The sequence below is a fragment of the Silurus aristotelis genome, assembly GCF_946808225.1.
Source record: "Silurus aristotelis genome assembly, chromosome: 4".
NCBI classification, from domain to species: domain Eukaryota; kingdom Metazoa; phylum Chordata; class Actinopteri; order Siluriformes; family Siluridae; genus Silurus; species Silurus aristotelis.
Window position 1 is genome coordinate 23,806,005 of NC_139577.1, and position 22,198 is coordinate 23,828,202.

At 35.8% G+C, this 22,198-nt stretch overlaps 1 protein-coding gene across 2 annotated transcripts in view; it reads right to left on the bottom strand.

The window, feature by feature from the left end:
• Window positions 1-20,927: 20,927 nt before the first annotated feature.
• Window positions 20,928-22,198, bottom strand: part of dntt (deoxynucleotidyltransferase, terminal) — a 129,474-nt gene continuing 128,203 nt past the window's right edge. For both annotated transcript variants that reach the window (XM_083538407.1, XM_083538406.1), the window contains 2 exons: window positions 21,748-21,855; window positions 20,928-21,483 (listed from right to left, as the gene is read on the bottom strand). In XM_083538407.1, the coding sequence (XP_083394533.1) occupies window positions 21,769-21,855 (87 nt within the window). In that variant the 3' untranslated portion in view covers window positions 20,928-21,483; window positions 21,748-21,768. The remainder of the gene's footprint in view (window positions 21,484-21,747; window positions 21,856-22,198) is intronic.

Consider the following 22,198-nt stretch of genomic DNA (forward strand, 5'->3'; position numbering starts at 1 on the left):
CATAACCAGTCTCCAGGAAATCTTTTATAAACCTGTGCACACACAGCGAGTATCAGATTGTTGAAATTGAACTTTGATGGCTGTGAAAAATTGGTTGTGCTTCTATTAAATAACACAGATGCCTTTAGTCCAGTGCAAGATTTCAGCTTTAATTTCCTTTGTGTTGACACTCCAGTATGGCTATATCTTATTTTGAGACAACCTCACAGTCTGTCAGCAAACATTCCTAACCCCGGTTGCACATACTTATTGGAAATTTTACTCTGAATGCCACATTGTACTGAGAGAGTTTTGAATGGCTGGGGGCGTGCTGAGTTCTGTTCTGATCAGCGACCGCAGCGATTCTCCCTGTGCAAGCAATTAGACGAGTCAGAATCACTAAAGAGCAGGAGGTGAAATGAGAGGCAAGTGACAGAGCAACTTCAGTGCCCAGGAGCTAAGAGAATCCAATGCTTATGGGAGTTTGGGAAAAAGGAGGTGGGGTTGGGAAGGATAGGGATATGGATGGAGAGAAAAATAAAGATGGCCAGAAAGAAGTGAATATAGACTGCGATAGGGATAGATTAAGAAAGACAGAGAGAGAGAGAGACTCACAGAGAAGGGCTTAGAGAGAAACGGAAATTGATGAGTGGTAAAAAAGATATAGGGATATTGATAAAGAGAGACTAGGGGATACAAAGGGAGGGTAGAAGAGAAAGACTGACAAAATGTGAAACATAAAAGAATATGGAGATTGAAAGGAGTAGAAAGAAAAAAGAGAGTAAAGATAGTAAAAGGGAGAGGTAGAATGAAAGAGAAACAAAGAGGGATACACAGTAAGAGAGAGAATACGAACAAAAGACAGATGGTAGAGAGAGAGAGAGAAAGAGATGGGCAGATAGAGAGAGAGAGAGAGAGAGAGAGAGAGAGAGAGAGAGAGAGAGAGAGAGAGAATATGTAGAAAGATATGTGAAAGAGACTGAAAGAGAGGAATGGTTAGAAATTGAGAATGGGTAGTGCCCGTCTCCATGTGGACATTCAAAGGGTGGCTCATGCTTCTCTGTTCCTGAGGCTCAAATTGTTAATCTCAATGCAATTAATAAATGATTATAGTAAATTGTTCTCACAAATATTTCGAATTAACAAATAATGTCTTGAGTTGTTTAATAAATTTTTATTTTAGTCTTCAAACCAAAATGGTTTAAATTGAATTTACAAATATTAAAATAGAAAGAAAATTAGTTTACTAAACCAATCTCACTTACATTATCTTCACAAATGCTTAGTATTAACAATTTAACTTGACCAAAATTAAGAAACTTGTTTTAATTGCAGTCAGTCAGCATATCTCAGAGAGCTCTCAAAAGGCACCTCCCAACAGCAATGGCACACCCCAGCAGTAGCAAGAGAGTGCGCCTCAAGTGTAATTTCCCCAATTTTTATCCTCTCAAAAGTAGCCTTGTCAGAATCTTCTTCTTTTTAATGCTTTGACTTTAAATAATATTATTTTCCATTTCCCTTTTCTGGAAACACTTCCTGTTTTTCAGCTTTATGTCTGCTCAGAGTTTAACTACCCTAATTTTTGCTTACATAAATACATTAATGTCATGTTTTCCTTTTATAAAATTTTTTTATATTTTCTCTAGTAGTCACAAAACAAAAACAAACAAACAAAAAAATCCAATTATTTCTACACACTTTATATGTAGGATTCTCTATTTTCAATGCCTAAAATGAATAATAAGTGTAACTATTGCCAGGTTAGTGCCAAGTATTGTTAACCTAAATATTGTTGGAATAATGCTGCTATAATAATGCTGGAATAAATTCAATTTCTCCACAGTAGAGAGAGGGGAAGAAATAGAGTGAAACAGAAAAACAGGGACATACAGAATTATATATAGAGAGACAGAAATGAAGGGAGGGAGAAAGAAAGTTCAAGAGAAACTGAGAGGAATACAGGAAGATAGAGAATAAGAGACAGGAAAACAGGAAAAGGAAAGAAGATACAGAAAGATATAGAGAGGAAGAGAGAAGAATGAGAGAGTGGAGGGGACAGAGATATTGATGGAGAAAAAGAGAGCGAGGTAGAGAGAAAGAGAAATGAGAAGAGACCAGCGTTCTTATGAGTTTCTCGGCAGGGACACAGTTATGAGGGAAAAAATCATTTTCATTTTTCATCTCATTATACTTTGGCAAGGTTCGCCTGTCCTCACATCATGATCAATAGTCAGCTGTATAACGTCCGTTAGCTACTAGTCATAATAACAAGACCTGCGTGCGGACCAAATCTCATTTTGTTTGGCTTTGAGGAATAACAAGGTTGTTAGTTGCAAAGGTTATATTGATTAATATCTGCTTTTCTCCCGTTCACAGTTTAATAATTCTCATTTTAGCCACAGAATCGATTTGTAATGGGAGCAGAGTGGGGGAAATCTTTTTCTCATCATTTTTTCCCCCAATATCACTAGTTTGATTACACTAAGGTTGATCAATACAGTCAAGATTGCACTTATCTGACCTTTCAAGAAGAACTTTTCTTTTCGTGGAATGTGTCCACTGAATAAAGACTATGGTAATGTTGTATATCTTCTTGATATATATGGTTTTAAGATAACGGCATCTGTCACGATGCCTCCAGCAATCGCACAGTTGAACGATCGGCTATCACAAACAAGGAATCGAGTTCCAGCTAAGTGAACTGCGGCAGTTATTGCATCCAAGAAAGTGGTGATGTCAAGCCACATGTGTTTGCTTGGGTTACAAATGGCTGTTTATATTGTAAACCTCTTCGCACTCGCACAAGTAGAGCCTCCCTCTGTGCTCCAGACACCAGTGGAGAGCCAGATGGTGTATGTTACACTTGTTTTCTTGTCACCGTGACTGTTATTTATACACCATGTCAGTCTGGCTCAGGTCCTCCCTGCCGAATGCTTCAATTTACTACAGCAGGAGGTTGGGTGGAAATACGAGACACGCGCACACACACACACACACACACACACACAAACACACGCAAAAAAAAAAAATCATACCAATTAGATCATCACCTCTGCACCCATGTGTAAGTCCATCTCTTTGTCTGTGTGGGTGCTGCAAAAAAAAATTATTTTTTTATCATTTCTATTACCTGACTTGAAATGTCGATAGATCTTTGTAACATCTAGCGAGGCGATGCAGTTTTATTTTCCAGACAGCTCTGCTCCCAGCAGATATTAGCCGAAGCCACTATTGCATTGGCTCCTCCACTCTCCTTTGCAAGCCCAGCGAGGAGCCATTCACACCAAGATCAGTGTTGACAGCACTAATACAACCTGCACTTACACTCCGAAACCTTCGCATGCTTGGCTCTGGGGTGGAATAAAAGAAGAACAAAGCTACCACCTGATGCCTACATAGCCTTGAGTAACAAACAGAAAATAATGGATGCTTATGCCGGGGAAAAATAGTAATATGTTTGATTATGAGCCATGAACAGAGCTAGAGAGCGAGGTGTTATATAAGCACGGCTCCGAAGGTTATACGCGCATATTCGCATGTTCTCTCAGGAGGGTGATTCAAACCTCTCTGCAGTCAAACATATAGTCTTGGCTGCGATTGTGCATTGGCTCGATTTCTCATTTTGTGTAGAAGGCTGCTTTATGTCCCTGCGAGTAATGCTATCACTTCTCATCAAGCACTCTGTGCTCCAACAATACAGCCTGTAAAGAGAGGAACGACACTTCTCCTACAGGCCAAAAAAAAACATAGCCCGTCTCTACACAAAGAGCCTCTGATTACCCGGCATGAATTATTAGCAGCACTTGTTAGCAGGTGCCGACTACGTACCAGGCGCCGGCCGATGAGAGACAAGCACGTGGCAGCACTCCAGGCATATGAAGTTCGGGTTCTAGTGCCATTTTGAGGATCAAGTACACAGATAATGGAGAGATGGAAAAAAGAAAGTAAGGTCAGGGACATTGAAAAGAATCCCACATATTAGTGCATGCTCCATTATATGAAGAGGAAGTGAGGAAATGCACTTTTATTCTGAAGTCTTATCATTGCTCACAAAATGTCACACTGGCCACTTCAGTGCTAATCACCCAGGATTTACAGAAGAGAAGCATCCTGACATTTTGTACATCAAGCAGATAATGAACGTTCACTTGAAGTGTTTTTTTTTTTTTTTATCTCCTGTCAGAATTTCACAATTCATCCAAAGAAGCAGAAATCGGATTTTTTTTTGTAGATTATATATTTGATCATTTCTTTTTTTCAGGTTCTTTGTAGATCAGCCACACACAACATTATTACTCTCTTAAAACATTATATATTTTCTTCTGTCTTTTTCAATGTGTGTGTGTGTGTGTGTGTGTGTGTGTGTGTGTGTGTGTGTGTGTGTGTGTGTGTGTGTGTGTGGGATGCCTTTCTTTAGAAATTGCTCTAGCCTGGCTGATTTTCTACTGTACACTTACACTTAAATACACACACACACACACACACACACACACACACACACACACACACACACACACACACACACACACACACACACACACACACACACACACTTTTTTCTATTCAGAAGTTTGAAAAGAGGTTTGAAAGTCTAAGTGAATTCAACTTTCTCTCCATCTATGAGCATGGAAGAGGGACATGAGGAACCGAGGCTGCAATCACATTAAATCAACGACTGAAACGATGCCAGATTGATTAGCTCATATTAGCTGTGATGTTTACAGTTGTTTTCAATTATGTCCCAATTACATGAATCATGCTCAAATTTCAGACTGATGTCATAGACATTAATGATTACTAATTACATTGTGTAACAAATAGACTATAACAATCTCAAATTACAGCTCATATATCGTATACTGCTGGATCCCAGTTCGTGCAGTTCAGAATAATAAGTTTGCAGGCAGACAGAGAGAAACTTTCTGAATACTTCCATTTGGAAACTTTTTTTTTTTTTTTTTTGCTTGACATATGAGGTAATTGTTAGCATAATATTATGGTCTATTGCCTAAGGTTTGAGTCATGCCCATGCAAGAAGTGTACAATTTGTAATTACTTTTCTAGGACATCTGGGTAAAGTAGATTCCTGAAAGGGGGAAAAAAAAGATTTTCTTACACCTGCTCTATCTGAGCAACTCAAAAGAATCAGAAATGGGATGACGTTTAGGGATGTAATGTATTAAGAGACAGCTTTAGGATTTACTCTCTCAAGGCCAGTGTTAACTTTAATTGTAGAAACTTTACTGTTCTCTCTGACCTAGGATCTGTGTGTTTGGTGCTAACATGGTATGCATGCTCTGGAGGGAGTCAAGTCATTCATTTAGCTTTACAGTGGACCATCTGGTGAGGAGTGAGTGGGGAGAAGCAGAGCATACCTTAATGAATTTAAAAAGGATGCTACAGGAAAAAAAGTTTGTCACTGAAAAAAGAGGGAGAAGACACCATGTCTTTTGCATAAAGACATTCTCCAGTATGGAGGGCAGCCCTCAACCTAAGCTGTATAGGCATCCAGTCTTGTGTCCATTTGCTTACAAATGTAGAATTCAAGCAAATTGATAAACCTTTTAAAATTTGGCTGACATACAACAGTGCAAACATTCCAGGGTAACGTCTGTGTGATCTCTGAGTTTATCTGTGTCATGGCCAGAAAGTCTGAATTTTAAGATTTTCACATAAGTTTACACAGTGAATAAACTGGATTAAGGTGACAGGATGCCCATACAGAAATCTGATATATATAGCTATATATAAAATGCTACATAATTTATGTGAACATATATGAACATATTTGTACTTCCATTGGTTGCTTGAGACATATAAAGTATATGTACATAACTAAAACTTTTTTTTTTGTTTTTTATGTTCTTATGTTTCTATACATATGCAGGATACATATACCTAATATATTGTGTAACACCATTAATGATACAATAAAGTATAAAATAATACAGTATATGAGATACTGAATGTTGAGTAATAGAATTAAGTTACTATGTGAAAATAGTGCACATAGATGTTAATGTGGAATTTGCTGATAGGATTGTTTTGTACTGATACACTCCTAGATAGTAATTTGAGAGGTCAGTCTTTTTCTTATCTCTGCTGTTGGATGTAGATCCACCAAATGCATAAATGTAAAAGCATGGGAATTAAACTATTCAAGCCCTTCTTTGAATAGACCCAAACAATTCAAATAAGATATATTTAAAATGCTATTAAATAACTATTATTGTTCCAAATTACTCTTTAATAACATGAAAGTAATGGATCCGAAACCAACCTGATAAAATTACATACACTATAGCTGATCTGCTATACTCAAAAGAATCGTAAGTATTGCAAATGTAGATGTTGCTCATGCGCCTTACAGTCGCAAAAAACCCCCAAAAAACTGTGGCAAATCTGGGCTGAATACTTCCTGCAATACTGACTAAGGGACAAAGGAAGATTTGAATGAAAAAATTAATTACACTTCAACATGAACTATTTTTATAATTTAATCTGTCTTTATTATAAATATCTTAGTTTTGCCATGACTGCAGTTATAGGTGAATTTACTATTTCCTGCCGTCGTTAAAAAAAAAGAATAAAAAAGAAAAGAAAAAGGAATTCATCATAAGATACTGTCGCTTTTAAGCATAATATTTAAGCAAATTATGTGTCTATGTTTTGTCATCTTGATATTTATTTTACTTTACTAGAAATATCCTTTGCAAATATGCCAAAACATTGCACAAACACACTTAATCGACTGCATATGAATAAATATGATTGCATATAAGTAATTTACAGTTAAAGGATTGATTTCATGGTAAAACAAATTTAGTACATAAAGATTTGAAGAGTTTTTTAAGAGTTGTAACTTAATTACTTAAAAAATCTACCTATTATATTAACTTTACTCATGTAATTTCTATGTAAAAGGGTTGATGTGTCTTGTTTTTGGAGTGACATTATTCCAATATTTTTGACTCCAGTTTGGAAAAATTATGTATTATATATCATAATCACAATGGTACTTTGAAAATGTGAAAATAATGTTTAATGATGCTATTTAAAAAATTTTTTTTTACATTATGTTTAATGTTAGATTTGGTTCCTTGTTGATCCCTATTACTTGTTAGCACACAGGTTTAAAACTATTGCTTTAATTTAAGTACTGTTACGTCCTGCTGCTTGCCTTTTTTGACTCTGAAAGCAACAATAAACCAAGAATAAATGTTTAAAAACAAAACATTTGGCCATTTATCTAATATCATATATACATACAGTATATATAAAAGTTCGGACACTGTACAAATTGTGAAAAAAACAGGATGCAATAATGTGGAAGTTTCAAATTTCAATATTTTATTCAGAATGCAACATAAATGACAAATAAAATGTTAAAATGAGAAAATGAATCTTTTTAAGGGAAAAATAAGTAATCATTTTTTTTAATTTCATGCGCATCAATACCTCTCAAAAAAGTTGGGACAAGGCCATGTTTACCACTGTGTGGCATCCCCTCTTCTTTTTATAACAGTCTGCAAACGACGGGGGACTGAGAAGGCAAGTTGCTCAAGATTAGGAATAGGAATGTTGTCCCATTCTTGTCTAATGCAGGCTTCTAGTTGCTCAACTGTCTTAGATCTTCTTTGTCACATCTTCTTCTTTATGATGTGCCAAATGTTTCCTATGGGTGAAAGATCTGGACTGCAGGCTGGCCATTTCATTACCCGGATCCTTCTTCTACACAGCCATGATGTTGTAATTGATGCAGTATGTGGTCTGGAAAGGTCTTTTCCGAAAGAGACAACGTCTGGATGGGAGCATATGTTGTTTTAGAACTTGAATATAGCTTTCAGCATTGATGGTGCCTTTCCAGATGTGTAAGCTGCCCATGCCACACGCAGTCATGCAACCCCATACCATCAGAGATGCAGGCTTCTGAACTGAGCACTAATAACAACTTGGGTTGTCCTTGTCCTCTTTTGTCTGGATGACATGGCGTCCCAGTTTTCCAAAAAGAACTTTAAATTTTGATTCGTCTGACCACAGAACAGTTTTCCACTTTGCCACAGTCCATTTTAAATGAGCCCTGGCCCAGAGAAAATGCCTGTGCTTCTAAAACATGTTTAGATATGGCTTCTTCTTTGACCTATAGAGTTTTAGCCGGCAACGGTGAATGGCACAGTGGATTGGCTCGGTTGTTCACCGACAATGTTTTCTGGAAGTATTCCCGGCCCATGTTGTGATTTCCATTATAGTAGCATTCCTGTATGTGATGCAGAGCCGTCTAAGGCCCGAAAAAAACGGGGATCCAATATGGTTTTTCGACATTGACCCTTACGCACAGAGATTGTTCCAGATTCTCTGAATCTTTGGATGATATTATGCACTGTAGATGATGATAACTTCAAACTCTTTGCAATTTTTCTCTGAGAAACTCCTTTCTGAAATTGCTCCACTATTTTTTGCCGCAGCATTGGGGGAATTAATGATCCTCTGCCCATCTTGACTTCTGAGAGACACTGCCACTCTGAGAGGCTCTTTTCTATATCTTTTTTTAATCATGTTGCCAATTGACCTAATAAGTTGCAAATTGTTCCTCTAGCTGTTCCTTATATGTAAATTTTGGGTGACATAGATGATGTAAAAACAATCCAGGTTAATGTCTGGAAGATAGCCTTTAAAAACATAATAAGTAACAACAAGATGTGATGTGACAACAACAAGATGTAATAATAAAAGTATCACATCGGATTATGGCAAACTGAAAGAAACCTAAAAAGCTAGTGTGCACAAATTATTCATAAATTTTTATTCTTCGTATTTTACTAGTCAAACAGTCTATAAGAATACTCACTTTAAAATGAGGTAACATCTATAAAAAGTGTACTTTCAGGCTGGTCTTAAATCTAGTGACCTATAAAATCAGTGCATTAGCTTCTCTGTTTTACCCACATAACTCTGAGTACACCAAAGGGGGAGGGGGGACTTTTTGATTTTGCATATCTCGATTTGCCAGGCAAATAAGACAGGGAAATGTCCTGCTTCTTTTCTGAGCAAATATGTACTAGAGAACATCAACACATGTATACCAAAAAACAAAGGCTACCATGCCATCTATAGAGTCATGAATTAGAACATTCACACACAAAACCACAATCAGAGGCTACCATGCCAAATAAAAAGGGTCATGAAGTCGATTATAAAAAAAGGGAACTTCTATTTAATTGATAGGGCCAAGAAACATTCAGAAATTTTAAACACATAAAGTATACTTAAAAACAGAGGCTGTCATGCCACCTATTTGACCTGAACCTGAATTGATATACTGTATACCCAAAATTAGAGACATGTTTCTCAAAGTAGGGTCTGTGATACATCATTGGGGGTTATTAATGTTGTTACAGTGGTATAAAAGTCAACCCACCAATGTCATTTGAAATTTTATGACAATAATCTATGGGAAGTCAGTAAAAAAAATTTTATGCATTCAAATAATAAAGCTAGTATCTGAATAGACAGGTGTACACCTGCACAAAACCCATTTTGTAAAATGTAATAAAAAAAGTAAATTTTAACAATAGGAACATCTGCACACCTGCTCATTTATGCTGTTATCTAATCAGCGAAAACATAAAAAGTCATACAGGAATACGTCAAGAGCTTCAGTTCACACAAAACATCAACAAAGTGTAATCTCTGTGACTTTATATGTGGTGTGACTGTTGGTTTCAGATGGACATTTCAGATAATGTGGTGTTTGCACAAGCTCTGTTTGCTTATGTAGTAGTTAGTTGTGTGTTGTCTTGTATAACTCTGCATTGTCTTATGTAACACCTTTGTCTTATGTAGTTCCTTGAATAAAACACGTTTTCTTCATGTTGATGTTCGACGTGAACATTAACTGAAGCTCTTTACGAATTCCTGCTTGACTTTTTATGTATTGTGCTACTGCCCCCTGATTGACTGATTAGCTAACAGCATAAATGAGCAGGTGTACAGCTGTTCCTATTGTTAAAATGTACCCTTGTTTTTACATTTTACAGAATGGGATTTTTGACTGTAATGAAGTTTGAGAACCCTTGATCTATATGGCCATGAACCATGCACATGCACTTACACACCCCATAACCAATGCTATCAATCATCGTCTTCTACTACAGCCTCATAGGAGTACTCTGAGCAAGAAATAAAACATCTATTTTTGTGATTTCGATCTTAAAAACCTAGCAAACTCTTGTCACTATGGGTCCTTATCAACTGGTCATTACAAACTAATGTGAGTGGAATGAATTGATTCTGATTAAATGGTTGTTACTTCAGCAATATTATTTTGGCTAAATCTCAGAATACATCAATACAAGTTGAAGTGAGAATCGGTTGGAATCAACAACCTAAGGCTGCCACTCCAATCAAGCTCCTTTAATTAAGTCATTTGGCAGTAACATCACTCATTTAACATGGCCACTTAACGGGCGAGTCATCGGCAAACCTGTCTGACAAATTAATGACTACTTAACCGGAGAGAGACCTCTCCCTGTCATTCTCTCCATGTGCGAGTGCCAAATGACGCCCTGTCACTCCTCATCTGAGTGCTTCGCTGTATCTATTCTAATCTGTCTACTCTTCCTCTCTATCCTTGGCTTCCCTTTGCTTTTCCTCTGCACTGACTAAATCGGTTTATATGTCTCTTTCAGAGTGGCTGACAGTGACAGGATGCAAGTGGCAAAGAGAGGATACACAGTGCCCTTATTCTGTCATCCACTTCCATTGCCTTTAACTTCTTGGACACACAGTGCAGCCAGTACAGCACAACTAATAAATCATGTCCAAGAGTACAATGCAAAAAAAAAAGTTTGCTCTCTTAATCATGATACAGGCTGCCTACACACTGATCTACACTTTTATTTATGCCTCACCCCCCCCCCCCCCCCCCCCACACACACACACACCCATGTGATGTGATATTTGAAAAAGTTTGTGGTTGGTAGAGTGATATGCTAGTCAGGGGATTCCAAGCAAACTACTGCTGGGTCTTTAACCAAAACCATGTAGCTCTTTAAAGTAAGACTTACATTTCTCACTGTCAAAAGTGCATAGCTTTTAGATTCAGTACAGTTACTGAATAATTCATAGTAGTTGCTGAATGATATGCATAAGGTGGGTAGCTGAATAATGAGCTTGTTAAACTGTTCAGGTAAATGCTTGGATTGTTATATGAATGCAGATGAATACTTAAACTCTTTCAGTGGATACTTTATACTGCTCATTCATGGGCAGAAATACATTCTGCCAGTAAATAAGGTGCCAGTCCATTAAACGGCAACATACGTGTGTACAAAGACTTTCACACACATTAAAAACATTTTTTTTTGAAAGGTAGAAAGAAATTAGAGAACCTAAAGAAAGCCAACGTAGACACAGGGAAAAACAGAAACTCCACAAGAACAATTATCTTACCTCAAGATCAATCCACACTGCTTGACCAAACACATTATTAATCCAAATGTTATTCAGTATTTAGCCGCATAATTATTTCATCTTTTATTCATCTTCAGTAACTGCATTATTGGGGTCATGTAGGATCCAGAGCCTATCTCTTGGAATACTAAAGGCAATCAGTCCATCACAGAGCAATGGGAACCTACATGATTACACATTTATTCTCACCTAGGAGCAATTCATAGTGACCTTTAAACATTTTAAGTAATTGGAGAAGTAAAGTAATGCATTCAAACAAAGGGGAAAACATGTATACGTATAGCTCAACCAGTGTTTGGGACCACAGGCAGTTTCTGAATGGCATGGCCTGGCCATTTGAATTAATGTGCCCCCCTTACTTTTGGATATAATAACCAACTAAATAATTTTTTAAAACAATTTTGCAAATTAATTTGCTTAATGAACAAGTAATATAAAACATTGATTTAATAAGAATAAGTGGAAGATAAAAAATATACAATGTAGTCCTAGCATAGTCAGCCAATTACATACATGCTGCTGTTATGTCAGTATTGCGTAAAAGATTTAATGTTTTAGTGCAGTAATCATTGCCAGGTTTTTTCTAGAGTTGACCTTCTCTGAAAATATTCATTTTACAACTCTTTAAACTAACTTGACTGCAAAAACTTTGTGAACAAGTGTAAGCAGTCCAAGTGAGGCTAGCACAACTAATGTTGATGCCCCAGTGACAATGCTCAATGATGGCAGACCTTCCATCTTGGAACTCAGTGCCGTATATGGATCAAACCATTGACCTGGAGATGTCACTCAATTGTAAGGTTGTATCTCTTATTGTTACTTGCCAACAAAGGATTTATATTACCCTATCGACACTAACGTGTGCTCCCTCTATAAGCATCCTGATACAAGAAGTAAAAAAACAGTCTTGCCTTTTATTGCACACTAAGGCTCAGGAACACCTCCTGATAGCATCAGTCTCCTCCATCACACCGTTAACCTCCAGACAGACAAATGAGCATGTAGCTAAATGACCTTCCCGTTCCCACTGCAGAGGCCCATTACAAGTGCTGAACAAAGATCACTTTTAATGACACCAACAGATCGTTCTCTGTCCCAAAGTGCACGGCTCAACATTATTCAGTTTGAGTGGAAGTCAGGCCAGATGCTTAAAAATAGCATAGCCTATTGCTGAAAACTTACAAACAAACAAACTCAAAAAAAAAGAAAGAAAGTTTGACTGATGCAGCCAGAATGCTAAACATTTTTCAATATGTGAGCCATAGTCATTTTAAAAACAACAAGAAGCTTTGATGATTATTGCTATATAGAGAGTTTTGTGCTAATAAAAATGTATGCTAATTGCATGCGATTGTATATAAAATGTTGTTTAATAGTATACAATTATATGCTTCTTATCCAAATGTTGTAATTATTTTCAGAGTTAACATGCACAGTCAGTTTATTTAAATAACTACAAGGCAAAAATAAATATCAGGTTTGAACTTTGCACAGCTCTCCTGAGACCCTGAGATCAAACTCAGCTCTTTGGGTTCATTTGATAGCAGATAGACTTATTAGTGCTGATGTGTTTTTGTGCTTACAGGAAGTTATACTTTTCTGTGGCTTATTGAATATATGTCGGAAACATCCCCAGTCTGTTCTTTTTTTAAATGGATTATGGATCACTGGTGTATTTTTAGAAAACTTCAACTATCACTGCCGTAAAGCATAGGACTCAGCATGTTTCAGAGAATCTGCTAATTGGTCTTTTTTATTAATGCACTGGAGAGTCAATAAAATTTATTCAGATGCTTAAAGGGAAAAAAAATCCTTTCCTTTTTTTTACCTTCAAATCGTTACAATTAACAAGTTTTAGTGCATCCATAATTTATGTTTTTTTTTATCCATCATTCATTAACATTTTGGCCCATTTGTTACTGATTAAATGTTTCCACATTAGCCACAGTGTCATTTGACTATGTAATCATAGTGGTCCAAGTGGGACAGATTTTTTTTTTTATTGTATTTTAGATCTCTGTCCATCATTTGCAGTCTCCACAATCTACATGATATTTTATGTCTCTGATCTAACAGCAGAATCCAGCTGTTGTCCTTTATTCTTGTTAAAATATTTTCTTCTATTAAGAGAAGGACACTAACTACCAAGTGTTAACTTGTCAGAGGATTAATGAAAATAAAGCAACAGCCAAAAACTTGCACCAGAAACACTACCTAACACATTACACATATTTCAATAAAAACCTTTATTGTCTTTTCGCTTATGTCTCATGCAAATATCTATAAGAAATCACATTGATCAAAACTGCCATGTAACTTGTTTTCTTTTCTCAAACCACAAAAAAACAAAATAACAGGTTTGCTTAATTTTCAGGTCAGAACATTTCTTCACAATGGGAGTCTTTGCCAATTCACACCCTTTACCTAGTTCTCCCCTAAGGCATAAGAACTAGGCAGATTAAAGGCTATCATGTGGTTTCTTATGAACACAAAAAGTCAGCCACCAAAGAAACTTCACAAGCCTCACAAGAAACTTAAAAATGCAGCCTCACAAGAAACTTAAAAATAACTTAACACGTTTTTATCTATACGTGAGCTTTTTTCATTTCTGCCAACACATCACTCTGATTGACAGGGAAAAAAATATGGCCACCCCTCTCACCCAGAAATTATAGAACCACAGCCAAATTTGCTCTCCTGTAATCCTGGCCACAGATGGTTGTGTTATTCGAATTTATGAACTCATCTCCTGAAGTCAAATTGTTGGTAGAAGAGAGGTAGAGAGAGGTTTACATTTCTCTTATACCACTTAGATTTGGCAACACATTTTCTGTTCAGATTTTTGGCTTCAGGACTGTCTTTCTGGCAAACAGTGAATTCTAATATGAAACTTTGGAGTTTGACATAAAGGAATTTGAAATTAAAGCAAAATTAGATAACCTAGTTTAAACACCAAAATGAGTATGGTTTTCTGGACAGACAAAGTGAGAAGACCCTGGGGTCGAGTCCTGGAAATGCCTGGACTGCTCTATTTAAGACTCTGTAAGTAGGAGCATCTGCGTTCTTAGACATAACAGGATACATATCCTTGTGTGTATAAAGAGGGCACCTTTTTTGGCTGGAACACAGTGGCCTCTCACTCTGTGGTACAATTAAAAGGGACATTGAGTGCTAAGAGGAAAAAGCACATAAAGTTACAACATTTACAACGTTTTTATTATTTGGGAATTAATCAAAAGTTAGCAGACCAATCTGGGTTATACAAAAGCTACTGAAAGGCATGATTCATATGTGCTTAAAATAATTCCTGAAATAGGTGGCGATTGTTCCGTTTTTGGCGAGAAAACAGCGGAGACTAGGACCCTCCCAGCCACACTCCTTTCAGACCTATTAAAGTGTCTTTTTTTATATAATTGCTTCACAACATAAAAAATAGCATATTCTCTTAATTCAGAAAGAGAAATTAGCAACTTAAAGCAGAAGTAGAGTACTGCACCAGCAACACGATCAGGTGCTATCCTAAATTAGCAATCATGGCATCCAATGATACTGCTAAAAAACATGAATACACGTGTAAAAGGCAACACTGACAATTTGTCGAGTCAGCTAATGTCCAAACTGGCAAAACAGCGGGCCAGTTTAAAAGAGGACATGGCAAGCTTAAATCAAGATTCAATCAAGCCGTTGCAAAACTCTCTTGACACGTGACGTGAGACAGTAAGAAGCACAGAAGTGACAAAGCCTTGAAAGCACACAATTAATCTCTTCATGACCAACTTGATGATCTTGAAAACAGATTTATATTGATGCATAGATCCTGAATATTATTAGCATCCGGAAGTCAGTAAAGATAGAAAAGACCCCGTCAGATTCGTATCTGGGTTGCTTAAAGATACCATGAAGAGCGTGTTTGACAGTCCTCCTGAACTTGCGTGTGCACATTGTGCGATTCACCCCAAACCTGGTGATCTCCAAGACCATTCATTGTCTGCTTCCACCGTTTTCAGGAAAAATTTAAAAGGCACTGCACTGGGTCAGTCGACATGATATTAAATACAACGAAATGTCACTGAGGCTATACCCGGATACAAGTGATAAAACGTGCCAGATTCAAAAACATTACCTCTATCAGAAAGGCATAAAGTTTCAACTTCTTTATCCTGCCTGTCTCCGAGTGAAGGAAACCCACACCTTTAATTCACCTATGGCTGCCGAGGATTATTTTTTATTTTTATTTTTTTAACAAACAATGCATTCTTGACTAAAAGACTTAAAACTAGCTTTAGCTGTAATAGGCTACATTGTCTGTGAAGGTAAATAATAATGTCAAAACACTTAGGGCTATAATATAATCTAAAACTCCAAAAAAAGTTGTAATGTTTGTCTTTGTTTCTGTTTAATGCCTTGCAGTTTAAGTGGGACAATGTATTACAAACGACTTTATGCTGTACTCAGTGTGTATGTGTGTGTATATATATATATATATATATATATATATATATATATATATATATATATATATATATATATATAGTGGCTTGGGGATCCTGTGAGAGTGGTAAAGACTGAATAACCAGGAGCCATGAGAGCTAAACAGGTTTTTGTGGCTTGTTTCATTTGGGGAAACAAGCATAGGGAGTATGTTGGTTTTATGTTACATCTATCAAAAAATAGCCGGGGAAGTTTTGTTTTATGCTAGGTTTTCAGAAGAACTTATCAGTGTGTAAACATTTATATTGCTGATTGCATCTCTGTGCTGTGATTGCCTGTTTAAATGTATACGTGCCCATGTATAATATAGCCAGAGGTGGCAAAAGTACACACATCCTTCACTTAGGTAGAAGTAAAAATACTCATGTTTTAAAGTACTTGGGTAAGTACTGACTACACTTTTTTTTACTCACGTTAAAGTAAAGAAGTTTGGGCTCTGACATGTACTTAAGTAAAAAAAATAGTCATTACTACTAACTGTTTTAGTGTCATACTGGTAACGGTTCATTCTGGCGATCATCCTTGGACTACCTGTGTTTTAGAATATTTTCTGACACATGCTGCTTCCTAGCCTTTGGTTGTTTCCCAAGGTTAATAAACGTCCTATTCGTATTCTGGTTTCCGACTCTTGATCAAAGCGTGACAGTATGATTGTCATGAATTAACTCACTATTAATCGCAACTCAATTGCACATTTTTATCTGTTCTAAATGTACCTTAAATTAATACATTCCAATTTAACATAGGCAAATATTGATGCTTTACACATATGTGTTTATTATTTGTGGAACCAGACTCAACATAGAGCATGAAGACAAAATATTCTTACAAACGTTTTAAAGTAAATATGGTGTCTTAAATAACGTAAATTATTAGGACACCAAACAGACATTCGCTATGTTTCTACACAGATGGTTAATGGGATGATACCGGAGAAGCTGCACCTCTAATAACTTTCATACAGATTAAATAATCAGAGAATATTTGGTTTCGATGTGAATTTATTTAAAATGAGACTTTTCGAGCTTTCTGCACATATATTTATTATGTCTGTGAGGCAAATATTTACTGAGATTCAGGCTGTTTTGTTTGTGTGTCTGTGAAGAGAGGGAACGGAAGAAAGCACAATCTGGCTGTTTGCTTTATTTTACAAAAGCACAGCATTTTTTTGTTATTATGAGTGTGTACAAATAAAAGTAGACCCTTTACAGACTGAATGATGTTTTGCTTCTATCTGTATGATCAAAAAAGATTTAAGTTTGTTTTGGCGTTTGTCGGAGGGTAAATTGTCGGAAGTGCACATCATGGCACAAAATGTGCAGTTAAAAAGAATTTGCATTTGACAGCCTTAATGAATATATTAATACAAAACAAATTCAAAATTTTATTACCTAATGAATGTATCCGGGCTGAACATCCACCATATAGAACACAAGCACAGAAAAGATGATGACGATCGGGCGATCAGGAATGTCTCTTTTCTCAGTCATGTTTACATCGCTAATTATCAAAAGCTGCGCAATGACAGGAAATTAGTCAATGGGCTAAAAACGGGCCAAAATGAGAAGAAAGAATATTGACATTTCACCAAATAGATTAAAACTAAAATAACAAATCTGATTTGAAAATGTAAGAAGTAGAAAGTACAGATATTTGTGTAAAAATGTAATGAGTAAAAGTAAAAAGTTGGCAGAAAAATAAATAGTAAAAGTAAAGTACTGATACCAGAAAAATGACTGTACAGTAAGCTACAGTAACAAAGTATTTGTTTCTTCAAACCTTGGAATATGGCCAATTTAACTACATTTCCTGGGAGGGGGGTCGAAAGTTAGATTTGTTAGCTGGAATGTTAAGGGCCTAAATGGACTAACCAAAAGAGGCAGCATTTTTTACATATTTAAAAGACTAAAATCTGAAATAATATATCTACAGGAAACCCACCTATGCATTAGTGATCAATTTAGACTTAGGAAATCATGGGTGGGACACATTTTTTACTTTAATTTTAACTCTCAAGGCATGGGCACTGCCATTTTGATACACAAAAACATCCAATTAACGGCCTCTGTTTCTACTGCAGATCCTCAGGGAAGATATGTCATAGTCTCTGGGAGTTTATATCATGCCCCTGTCTTATTAGTTAACTTTTTTTCCCCCCAACTGGGATGATGTAAGTTTTATTAATAAGCATGTTTCTTTATTGCCAGACATTAACTCCTATCTCATGTTATTTGGTGGTGAAATGAATTCTGTTTTGGATCCATCCCTTAACCGTTCTAATTCCAAGTGTTTATCCCGTTCTAAGATAAGGCTACGCCTTATATATGTTCATAGATCAAGTAGGGGCCGTTGATCCTTAGCGATTTCTGTTTCCACACAGCAGAGCATAATCCTATTCGTCACAAGTGCACCACTCCTTTTCAAGAATTGATTAGTTCTTTATAGATAAATCTCTCCTTCCTTCTGTTGAACAAATCGATTATTTACCTACTGTGAAATCAGAACATGCTCCCATGCAATTAGATCTTATTTGTGATCAGAGGTACAATGCCTCTGTGGAGACTAAATATGTTCTTGTTATCAGATCCTGCATTCTGTACATTTCGTGAATACAGATATACTGTAGATAATTACCTACTACATAACAGATCAGAATCTATTTCAGCATCTACATTGTGGGAGTCACTTAAAGTAGTTATCAGTGGAAATCATATACTTTAACTCCGAATAAAAAACTTAAACAACAACTAGACAATTTAAATGATTCTATTATAAGATTAGATTGCCTCTATTCCATGTCTCCCTCATCTGAACTTATAAGGAAAGTAAGCTATCAACAAATAAAACAGAATGTTGCTTATTATGTTCTAGAGGATATACACTGTATATGAACACAGAGAAAAAACAGTTTGACTTTTAGCCTACCAGTTAAAATCTAAAGCTGCCTCTTAAATTATACCTCAAATTCTCAACAGTGATAATAATTATTTAATCCCAATTATATTTATAAAACTTTATACATTTTTATTATAGATTTTTTTATCTAGATTCAATGCAATAAACCTATTTTTGCTAAACATACACATAAAAGAAAAAATTCTAAATGCGACCACATTAATGCAGAATAATAAAACTTCTGGCCAGGTAACTACCCAATAATTTTTTTTTATTATTATTTGCAGATAAATTAGCCTCTATACTTTTGGATATGTTTGAGGACTCTTTTATAATAGAATGCTTCCCACAAACCTTAAATTAAGCCAACATAATTTTTTTGTTAAAACCTGACAAAGATCTATTGAAATGTAATTCTTACATACCAATCTCTCTTCTAATCTCAATATTAAAATCCAGGCAAAAATCCTTGCTTCACATTTAGAAACAGTAATAGATAATTTGATTTTAAAAGACCAAACAGGTTTCGTCAGAGATCGACATTCTTTTAGTGATATCTAATTAGATTGCTAGGGTTAATCCACTTATCTAATTTTTTCCAGGCTCCTGTCCCTCAACTAGTCATCTCACTAGACGCTGAAAAAGCATTCGACAGAGCTGAGTGGAAATATTTATGTGCTGGAAAGATTTGAAACACATTTTCTCTCACTGCATAAGTTATTGTACTTTTCCCCTAAGGCATCAGTAATTACAATTAGAGTACATTCAAAGTCTTTTCCACTATCAATGGGTACAAGACAAGGGGTGCCCCCTTAGCCCTTTAATTTTTACTTTAGCAATCAAACACCTATCCATAGCGTTTAAGATACTCACAGCATTTTACTAGGATTAACAGTGGGGCCATAGAACATAAAGTATCTTTATATGGTGATGATATGTTGTACCTTTCGGATCTAATCGTAGGTATTCCACAAGTAGTTAAGATACTGAATCAATTTGGAACATTCTCAGGTTATAAATGCTAGTGTTTGTGTCCGCATTAACAAATAAGGCCTCCATATTTCGAAGAATGATATGCCCTTTCAGTTGTCTGTATCAGGTGTTAAATATTTAGAGATAAATATCACACTAACTTTTACAAAGAGAACTTTGCTTCTTTATTTAACAAGTTAAAACTAGATCTCCAAAAATGAAACTTGCTGTTTCTTTCCCTTGCAGGAAGAATTAATTGTGTAAAAATTTACATTTTACCAAGTGTCTTGTATTTGTTTCAATGTATCCCAGTCTTTCTACATAATCCTTTTTTTTTAGAATTTAGACAGTCTAATCTCATCGATTGTATAGGGTGGAAAAACACATAGAATTTGGAAGGAATTTCTTCAAAGACAAAAAGTTCAAGGTGGATTAGCACTTCCTAATTTCAGGTATTATTATTGGGCTGCAAATATTTCGAAAGTATTTTAGTGGCTTCAGAACCACCTATTCCTTCCTGGTCAGGACTTAGTCTTCAGTCAGTGGCAACAGTCAGGTCTTGTCAAATTCAGTGATCTTTTTATTGATAATGTTTTTTGCCTCATGCTCAACTCTCTTCAAAATAAATCTGCCAAGATCACACTTGCTTAGATATTTTCTAATTCTTAATCTAATCCAAAACCATTGTCCCACATATCCCTCCATTCCTCCTAGTGCAGGAATGGGTGCAGTTTTAAATATTCCCTTACATTTGAAGAGGAGTAATTTCAAATATATATAACATTTTAATGTCAGTAACAAATATGAATCTGAACAAAATTCATGCAGAATGGACAAAAGATTTGGAAGTGGACATATCAATATAGTCATATAGGTTATATAATTAAAAGCACTTTATGAAACTGCTAAAAGAGAAAAGTATCATGTAAAAAAAAATACATGATAGATTAAATAGATAGATTATAAATCTATTATAAATTATATATATATATATATATATATATATATATATATATATATATATATATATATATATATATATATATATATATATATATAATTTATTGTTTCACACATTTAGTAAAATCTTCACAATGGAATATATTGGATTTATTTGAGTAAAAACTGAGCAACATAACATCAAAATTGCATCAATGGCTACATGCTGGATAACTTTTTTTTGTGTAATAACAGCTCCATGTGAGAGTATGTAATCCTATCCTCTGAAATAAGCACTTAGTAATTTATACTAACAGACAAACATGCACCATTAAGCTATCCTACCGAGACATTTTATACCCTTCCAAGATATAACATAGATGCAGCCAGTATGGTCATATTACTATGAAATATTACAAGCCTGAAGGTAAGACAGAAGAGACAAGTGATATTACATGATAAAAGCTCTACATACATGTAAAGAACATTATACTTAAATGCATGTGATCTTTTAAAATGAGAGTATACAGTTCCTCTAGCATTGTTATTCTACAGTAATGAGGAGCCAGGACAGTAAATGATGCTCACTGAAGGTGGAATCCAATATCACTTCTACTGCTGTTAAACTCCACCTGTGCTTATTATCACCACATGATGTCCTAGACAGTCTGGTCACATCTGGTTTGATGTATATTCTGGTAATTACAGCAATTCGTTTTCTTTGCACTCTTCTTCCTGTATAGCAGAGATATACAGTATATTACATATATTTGTAATTTTTAGCTTTTCTAGCACATACCACCCAAATATAGAATTTGATTATAACATTATATACCCAGCAATTTATTGAATTGAATTTAAGTGTTAAAAGGGGAAAGGCTTTGCTAAGGGCAAAGTATTACAGATTTGGCTCATATGTGAAATAAATCATTGAAGGCATTGAGTCTGTGAGTCTAGCAACACACTATGAGGGAAGATTAGCTGCGGGAATGTGCTCACATTTGATGAATAGGATGAGGTCTAAGCATTCCTCTGCCAAGGCTCAATATAGTCCAATCCCAAATGGGTGAAGATGTCCTCCTCTGTCTTAGCCTGCAGGAAGGTATTCTAGATATAATAGAGGAGGGGGGAAAAAAGCAAAATGCCCGTGACATGAGGCGATTTAACAATAGGCCTAAAACGCTACAAGAAATGTTAAAGAAGGATGAGGACAGAGAGGAGCTGGCATGTTGTGTGAATATTGGTTGCATCTGACCAATGATATTTCTCTGAGGAACTGACATTGACAAAGAGTCACAGCAATGATGCTGCTGTTCTTCATTAGGTCAGACGGGGTTGGGAAGCTCTAACAGGATAACGTACTGTATTGAAAATGTTATCTGAAGGGAGGAACGTGTAAAAATGTAAGTGGCTGCCACTGGTGCAAGCCAAGTGCTTTAAATAAGCATAA